The sequence below is a fragment of the Drosophila pseudoobscura genome, chromosome 4 (assembly GCF_009870125.1).
Source record: "Drosophila pseudoobscura strain MV-25-SWS-2005 chromosome 4, UCI_Dpse_MV25, whole genome shotgun sequence".
NCBI classification, from domain to species: domain Eukaryota; kingdom Metazoa; phylum Arthropoda; class Insecta; order Diptera; family Drosophilidae; genus Drosophila; species Drosophila pseudoobscura.
Genome location: NC_046681.1, coordinates 30,252,512 through 30,261,668, shown reverse-complemented (window position 1 = coordinate 30,261,668; position 9,157 = coordinate 30,252,512). Strand labels below are relative to the sequence as shown.

Here is a 9,157-nt window from a genome sequence, read left to right as displayed (position 1 = left end):
CGCCTGCGCGGCCACTGTGAAGGCGATGGCCGCCTGATCTCGGGGCAATTAAACTAATGAAATTTACCAGAAAATGCTATAAAAATAGCTTAATTTTCAGCACGAGAATGCAATCGAATAGGTGACACCCTGCAGTGAGCAGGCTAGAAATTATGGAAGTTTCTTGAAGTGATTCCAATGGAGAATCGACTCGATCATTGACAGAGGGTATCCCCTTTCATGGACTCCAAATAAATGATTTCTGCAACACTTTGGCGATCGCCTAATTATTTAAGTGGATAAACGTCTGCGAAAACGAATTGTGGGGGAGACAGAGGAGACCCCATGCTCGTATTCGTAAGCATTGTACAGATGGATGGATGGATAGATGGATGAATGGATGGACGGCGGCGTGGGCGTGTGTCAAATGTCAAATTTTCAAAAGAAGGGGAGAGTCTTGCTTTGACAAGCCAGATAGAGGGAAAGAGAGGGAGAGAGAGAGAGAGAGAGAGAGAGAGAGAGAGAGAGAGAGAGAGACAGATAAGAAGCATAGAAATCATCATCATTCCCGTCAGAGACAGCAGAGTCAGACACAAAGCTCTGACTGAGCCCCAGTTTGCGATCTCGTTCTGCAGTCTGATCGCATTTCATTTTTCAGTAGCGCTTCTCCAGTCGTTCTGTGCAGTACGCGACCCTCAAAAACAGTCCGCAGATAGAAGAGACACTCGCGGTCGATTCGGTGGAGGGAATTGCGCACAATACAATAGATATTCTCTGGTGCGGATAGAAATACGAGATACGAGATATGCTATAGAAGTCCGTGCAAAGAAAAGAAGAGCAGACGCGACGACAATTGACCTGATTTCGGGGCATAGATTTTAATTTGATTTTCATTCTTTGTTTTTGCTGCCACTGCCACAACGCGGAAATATTATGCAATGAATATTACGAGTGAATGAGTGTTCGTGCGTTCGTGTGTGCGTGTGTGCGTGTGCGTGCGTGTGTGTGTGAGTTAGTGTTCGTGCAACTGCCCCAAGTGCAATCCCCAGACACGAGGCACGACAGACACCAGACAGACGGAGAAATGCCATCGTCAGGCACAAGAAGAACTTTGGAAGCCGCGTGCGGTTCGCTGATCGTCGCTTGGCTGGCATTCTTAATGAGTGTATCCTGTACGGGGGGCGCCCGCGATCACCGCCGACAGACGAACCTGGAGGCCAAAGTGGGCTCCCACGTGGTTTTCAGCTGCTACATCGATTTCCCATTCGACTCCCCCATTCCGTATGTTGTGCACTGGAGCAAGGATGTAAGTCACTTGCCCTTCCAGCAGTCATCCATTCGCTCATTCGCTCATTCGTTCACTCACTCACTCACTCACTCACTCACTTATTCATGGCTCACGCCAACGCGCACGCAATTCTTAAATGAAATTGTCCAAATTATTAATTTATCGGACACGTAGGTGGCCTGGACTGACTGGCCTCTACTGGCCCGAACGACTGACATTCCAGCAGACTGACCGACGAATGACCAGCTCCTGTGGGTGGCTGGGTGGTTGGCACGCAGGGGCCAGCATACATATGTAAGCTTGGTTAGCCTTAATTGCGTCTGCTGCTGCTGGGTGCTGGGATGCTGGGATGCTGCATGCAGCCGCCGACTCTGGTCCGGGGCACAGCGTGAAACGAGACTCTCACATTCATTAAAAGGGCTACGCGACCCCGGACTTTATGGCCGTCGCACTGGGAGAAACGCGGAAGCGCCAGCCAGAAGAAAGGGAAGAAAATATTTGGGTGGGTCAGGGGGCTTTCTGCCAGTGCAGCAGCAGCAGCAGCAGCGGCAGCAGCAGCGATTGCATCACGTTAAATGCACACACAGAAGGGCGGCGAGGGAGGGTGGCAGGGTGACCCGACCCCTGGCTACTAATTAAAGCGCAACCACATGCAGTCGATCGAGGCTGCATCCTGGCGTCCTGGCATCCTGGCATCCTGGCTCCTGTCCTATGTCCTTCCTTCCTTCCTTCCTGCCATCCGCTGCGCGGCATTTAAATTTAATTTGAAGCGAAAAACTGATTTCAGTATCACAAACACTTTAAATTACCAACATCATGGGAGAAAACAAAGCTGAAAATAAAAGAAGAAAAGCAGGGAGAGTGTCAGAGTGGCAGAGTGTCAGAGTGAAGTGTGACATCAAAGACACACGGGCCACAGAGGGGGGCAGAGACAGAGTGGGGGACGCAGATCCAGCGGCAGAGTTGAAATCAATTTCAATTGGATTCAATCGAATTGAATGGCTGGCATTTTGTTGACAACTGTGAGTAATGCAATTTAATTCAATTGCAAATTCATTGCAGCAAACGCAAGGCTCGCAGCCAGCCGACCAGCCAGACAGTCCGTCATTCAGTCAGTCAATCAGTCAATCAGTCAATCCGTCAGTTAAATATTCGCGCGTTTGTATTTAAATCAAAGTGAATTACAATTCATCGCCCACGCTCGTCATCGCACCCCCAATACCCAATGCCCAATACCCAGTCTCCATCCACCCTCAAGCGAGGGGCACAGGCGTGGGCGCGGTCGTGGGGCTGCCCAGCTTATGTTTTTAACTATTTAGCCGCTTGCTTAATTTGCCATTCTCTCCCTCCCTCCCTCTCTCTCTCTCTCTGTGTGTGTCTCTGTGTTTTTGCTGGGGCCCTCGCATTGTATTATTGCAGAAAATTCCACTCGGTCAGCGGGTCATGATGTCATTTTGATAGATTCACTTTAATTGCGCTTCAAATTCTGTGTATCTACTCGTATAGTTTCTGTATCTCAGCGGAAGGAAAATAAGCTCGTATTTCGGCGGCTAAGTAATTAAAAAAAAATCGTAGACAAGGTCAAAGTCCATCCAGTAATAATATGCATAATCCATGAGGATTGTCTACGAGAGAGCTCTTTCCCGCTGTACCGCTGTACCGCTGTCCCGTCGAGAGAAAGAGATAGCGAGAGAGCGTGACTTTCACGGCCGTCGCGAGGCCGTTTTGCACAATTTTCGCGCACGTTGTCCACAAAAAAATTACCGGATAAATCAAGTTACGTTTGTAATTTGTTGGATAATGCTGATAAATGTGGTGTGTCTGTGGCAGACACACCACACAGTTGGGTGTACATAATCGGATGGTATTAGGCATGGGATGGGATTGCCTGCGCTGTGGAATGGTGGGGTGGGGTGGGCTCTCTTGAGTGCATCGCATAATGCATCGCAAGGCAAGGCGGCATCGCACGTTCGCACAGTCTGGATGTATAGATTGTGATTGGTCGGTGTGTGACATTGACGCCCACTTCGGTCACAGCAACAGAACCAGCCAGCAGCCACCAGCCACCAGCGACTGGGCTCTGATGTTTGCGTCTTGATGACTATTTCCCGATCTCAATTAAGGCACAAAGCGAATGTCAATAGATCAACTAACACCACTGGCAGTCATAAGTCTCAAGCGGTGGGGCACACAATTAAACGTATTCCATTGCATCGGCATCGGCATCGGCATCAGCTGCAGCAGCAGCAGGAGCAGCAGCAGCTTGGCACTGCCACTTTTGCGGTCACCGGCTATCAATAACCGAGCGAACTAAATCCGTAGCATGCGGTTTTTCCTAGTGCCTCACTGTTCAATGGTGTGCGTTGGTGTGTGCCACCCACTAAAACCCACCAGTCCACCGACGGATAAAAAGTCAAGTGCACAAACAAAAACAAAACGAGCATAAAAATGCCTGCGTTTGTTTAATGCCAAAGCAATTAGAGAGGATGCAACCGCAGCCGCGATGCCGATGCCGATGGCGATGGCGCTGCTGATGCCGCTGCCGATTCAATTGCATTTAAATAATTTAAGTTTAACGCGTGTTGCCGCAGCTTTTTGCTGTGCCTCCATGGCTCCGTGCACATGATGCAACACAAACAAAACAGACGACACTGTTTACTCTCCGGCGATTATTAATATGGTTTTTTGTTTCTTTCTGTTGGTTTTTTGCCTATGCAGCAGATATAATTTGCCAGGCCATATATTTAATAAATATTGACAAATATATTCAGCATTAATTAAAACAGAAATAATTTAATGTGTGCTTCAGCCGCCACCGAGCTGAATTATTGCGACAATCTATTGCCTGCCTCAGATGGTGCTGCACCTCCTCTGGGCCTCAGATGCTGCTGCAGCCATCCCCGTTTTGGGGCACGGTCTACAGGGTACTGTTCCCCGTCGGCTTCCATCTTTCAACGGGCGGTGGCTGGTGGCATTGGTGGCACTTCAAGTGCGCCGCGTGCGCCACGTGAGTCCATTTAAATTTGTCAACAAAGTAGCGGCAGGGCAGCCCCTGCTCCTCCCCCAATGCTCCTCTTTGGTTATTGTTACTCTTGGGGCATGAGTAAGCGGGGGCCTTGGCCACCGCTGTGCCACGTCACATCAGGGCCACACAGCTGCAGTGGCAGTGGCACTGGCAGGGGCAGGGGCAGGGGCAGGGGCAGAGAGAGAGGAGGCGATGTCACAGGCTCAGCGGGAGTATGCGAAAATTATAATGGAGCGTACAGAGAGAAAGACACACCGACATTCGCACAGCCAAGGCTCTGGCAAAGGCTGTGTATCTGCGTGTCTGACAAATGGATTTACTGCATTTGCCATGTGGATAGAAGATAGAAGATAGGTGACCCTCGCAATCATAATCATAATCACAGATAAAGATACAGATACCTCCACCTCCATTAATGCCATTCGAATGCCTTTTTCCAGAACAAGAAAATCTTCACGTGGTTCGAGAAGGAGACCTCCACGAACGAGCTCTTCAATGGGCGCCTGCATCTCGTCGAAGAGCATCCGGAGTATGGCAGGGCCTCCGTGAACCTCACGGCCATACGGGAGTCGGACCAGGGCTGGTACCACTGCCAGGTGATCTTCCCCAATCGATCGCCCAGCATCCGCAACAATGGCACCCGCTACCACTTGGCGGTGCAGGGCGGCTCCCTCATCCGCATTCCACCCGTGAATCAGACCATCCAGGAGGGGCAGACCGCCTTCTTCCACTGCGTCATGAAGTACCCGGACAACTCGCAGGCGGCTTGGTACAAGGATGGCGTGCTGCTCCAGGAGGTGCAGGATCTGGTGAGGCGCTCCTTCATGGGCCCCGACGGCAGCCTCAGCATCGATCCCACGATGATGAGCGATCTGGGGGAGTACGAGTGCAAGGTGCGCAACAACGAGGGCGAACTGCAGACGGCCAAGGCCTTTCTCAATATTCAATGTGAGTAGATGCCGAGGAAGAGGCTCGACATCAAGACACTCGGGGTACAAAAATCATGCAATCCCTGTAATTGGCAAATTCTTCCCCTTTGGTATCCGAAACAGATAAGGCCAAGGTGATTTATGCCCCGCCCGAGGTCTATCTGCCGTACGGCCAGCCGGCCGTACTCGACTGCCACTTCAGGGCTAATCCGCCGCTGAAGAACCTGCGCTGGGAGAAGGATGGGCTCCTGTTCGACTCGTACAATGTGCCCGGCGTGTTCTACAAGATGAATGGCAGCCTCTTCTTCGCCAAGGTGGACGAGAACCATGCGGGCAGCTACACGTGCACACCCTATAACGACCTCGGCACGGACGGGCCCTCGCCCATCATTAGTGTAATTGTGCTGCGGCCGCCCATTTTCAGCGTCACCCCCAAGGCCATTTACATACAGAAGCTGGGCGAGGCGGCCGACCTGCCCTGCGAAGCCATCGACCGGGACGGAAACAATCGGCCCTCCATTGTCTGGAGTCGGGTGAGTGGAGAGGGAGAGCTCCGGCAGTGTCCACTGTTTCCATTTCCACGACCAGAAATGGCATAGAACGGAACACTGGAACACTGTACAGTGGAGTCTGGCTGCAGTTTTGGTTGATTGCATTTTTAATTATGCATGGATCTACCTCTACCTCTACCTCTACCTGTACATGACTCTCTCTCTCTCTCTCTTTGTGGGTTTTTGCCATGCAGAAAGACGGGCAGCCGTTGCCGCCGGATCGCCACAGCCTAAGCGGCGGGAATCTCACAATCACGAGTTTAATCGAATCGGACCGTGGCATGTACGAGTGCGCGGCGACCAATGAAGCGGCAACCATAACGACGGAGGCCGAATTAATGATTGAGAACATTGCCCCCCGGCCGCCGTACAACCTCACGGCCAACAGCACGGAGACCTGCATCACCATACGCTGGCAGCCAGGTGAGAGATTACAGCACTCGATACTGGTAATGTGGCAGAAGGGGTCTAATGGATGCAGTTGCAGGCTACCTGCGGCCCAACCTCGAGTACACGGTGTGGTATCGTCTGACGGAGGCTCCCGAGTGGCGGACGATGCGCGTGCTGGACAAGAACGTGATGGAGGCGACCATCCAGCACCTGGTGCCGGGCAAGGAGTACGAGTTCATGGTCCTCAGCCAGGACAAATACGGTGACGGGATGTTCAGCAAGCAGTTCCGCTTCCAGACCCAGCGTGAGTCCATCCCGGCTTCCTCCCGAGGGATAGCTATGCCATAATGCCGTTGCCTTCTCTTGCAGCGTCTCCTATTCGAGCGGAGGATTTTGATGACCAGCAGCTGGAGAACGAGCTGGGACAGCTGCCGACCTTTAGCGGGGGATTGGGAGCGCCGACGAACCTCAGCGCCATCAGCAACCAGCAGGGCTGGCTGCTCCACTGGGAGCACCCGACTCAGGGACTCGATGGCCTGCGGCTGTACACGGTGCGGTGGTGGAAGGAGCCGGAGCACTATCTCATCGGCCAGGCGGAGACCTTCGACAACTTCTACCAGCTGCGGCACCTCAAGGAGGACACCACCTTCAAGGTGCAGGTGGTGGCTGTGGGCGCCAGCAGCCAGCAGCAGGTCCCCAGCCCCGAGCTGCTCATCGATGTGCCATCGCAGCGGAAGGTGCGGGCCCTGATCATCGGATCGTCCGTCGGCATTCTCTTTCTACTCTGCGCCCTGTGCGCTTTTTTATACGTGAAAAGGAGCTGCCTGCGGCACCTGTTTGCCCGGGACAGCGACGGAGCAGCCGCCTGCGATGAGGACACTGCCGAGAGCGGGGACTGCGACAGCGACGAGCAGGACAGCGTCAAGATCCGCCAGGCCTCCTGAATGCTACAGATCCGCTGGCGCTTCGATGCGATTGCCAGCGAGGGTTCCTCCCAGTGATGTTCCGTGAGCGCCGTGCTCCGTTTCGTATTCCGATTGCCAGTTGCCAGTTGACGTTGACGTTGCCGTTGCCCCAATAATGCATTACCCCATAAAATACTGACTTTTTAATTTATGTCTAGCTGCTATCTGTACTATAAATTCTACTAATTGTAAATGCGGTTCGAATCCGAGCCGAAATTCGAAATAAAATAAATAAATCAACAAAAAGAATCAAACTTTCAAAAAGCCCGCCCGATGGGTAGCACTTTTCAAGCGCTATCTATCCCTCTCTGGCGCGTGCAAGCAGGACAGCAGTATGCACGCATGAAAGCTCATTCCGGTTGAAAGAGCTTTCGCCGTTCAAATGTTGGCGGGAAAACATGTTGCTCTCGAGCTGGGACGAGCTTTCAGCGTTAAAAGGTTTGAACGTTACGTTACGGTTGGCTGCATTCAAAATTCAAACGACCCTACGAGGTCCGCCAAGGACAGCTGTCCTCCCACTCCATCGCTCCATCACTCCATCGCTCCATCACTCCATCGCTCCATCACTCCATCGCTCCATCACTCCATCGCTCCATCGAACACGCAATCGGCAGAGCTTGTGCGTCACATCGTTTAATGGGCAATTGACAAGCTCGTATCCGATACGGCCGTACGTATCCGATATGGCTGCATCCGAAATGGCGTTCGTCGAGTGCATCCGTCGGTGCAGCCAGAACGAAGCCAGAACAACTGTCGTTCCGACAATTCATTCATTCGTTTGGCCGATTAGGAATCGAGGGGAAAACACCTGGAATGCACCCAAAAGAAACTTGCATCGTACTTGGATCCCATTAAGACGTTCCTATGGTTCAATTGATATAACCCGCGTAAAGCCGCCACCGCCGCCGCCAACTACTTTGCACTCGCACCGCTTTGATGCCATTCAGCAGTGCCTGCCCCATGAGACGACCCAATTTTCAGGAGGTCGTGTGGCACGAATTAGAATTTGCACCTGAAACGAAACGAGACGAAAGCGAAACGAGTCAACAAACTCGATGAGACACATCGGCCTAATGAGGCGTCAGAAATGATATCGGGGGTTCGGCATCGCCTATCGTCCGTTGACGTCGAATAATGTGGAATCGAATTTGCGCCGATTTAAAGCCAAAACAAGCACAAGAACAAAAACAATAATAAGGAAGGCGAAACCCATGAAAATAAAACAATGTACAGCCACTGCTGCTGCCACTGGTTCTGCTTCTGGTGCTGATATGAGTGTAAACTATTTAGTGGCTTATATTATATTAAGGTCATTGCGATTAGACGATTAGTCCCCTGCACTGCGCATTTCCACGGACGAGAGGGAGGAGTGGAGGGGGAGGTGGAGAGGGAGATGGAGGAAAACACAGCACAAGCTCACGTTCCGACTTGAGCTTTGTTCTCTGATTGCAAAAGTTGAATGGCGAAAGGCCCCCCGCCCGCCTTTTTCGGGGGACGGGATGTGTCTCTCAGGGGTGGGGCATATTGCTCACTCGCAGATATTACTGCTCCTCGGGCTACTCAGAAATCTGAATTGTTCTGCTTTGTTCTGTGTGATCGTGTCGGTTCAAAGGTCACAATTATTCCAGACGGGAAGGAAAACAAGCAGAACTGCTACTGATCCTCCTCCCCGTATACACCGTCCCTGCCCAGGCCCCTCCGTTTGATAATTCCAAGCAAAACTGCAAGCAGCAGCAGCAGGGGGAGTGGGAATGTGGCGACTGCGAAGTGCATCTGCACTCAGTCACTCACTCGTTGGTGCTGCTGCATTGGCCACGGGGCTGACTGCTTTGTCTGTTTACAGTCAGCTGTTTGCCACACCAACGCACATGCCTCACATGCGCAGCTACCACTCACACAGATAAGCACACATGCACACGCACACGCACACACACACTCACACTCCCAGAGAGCTCAGAGCAAGTAAATTGTATGGCAACATTACAATTGAACGCTAGACAAAGACGAAGAGAGAGAGAGAACATGCGACG

The 9,157-nt window shown here is 52.0% G+C and overlaps 1 protein-coding gene across 2 annotated transcripts; it reads left to right on the top strand.

The window, feature by feature from the left end:
* Window positions 1-627: 627 nt before the first annotated feature.
* bdl (borderless) lies at window positions 628-7,381 on the top strand. Of its 2 annotated transcripts, none has more exons than XM_015180172.2 (6): window positions 628-1,285; window positions 4,733-5,240; window positions 5,345-5,754; window positions 5,967-6,195; window positions 6,254-6,466; window positions 6,532-7,381. In XM_015180172.2, the coding sequence occupies exons 1-6, from the start codon at window positions 935-937 to the stop codon at window positions 7,104-7,106; spliced, it is 2,286 nt and encodes a 761-aa protein (XP_015035658.2). In that variant the 5' UTR covers window positions 628-934; the 3' UTR covers window positions 7,107-7,381. The 2 variants fall into 2 exon arrangements, with proteins under 2 accessions (XP_015035658.2, XP_001357115.4); XM_001357079.4 differs by having other exon boundaries at window positions 629-1,285; window positions 6,260-6,466.
* Window positions 7,382-9,157: the final 1,776 nt, after the last annotated feature.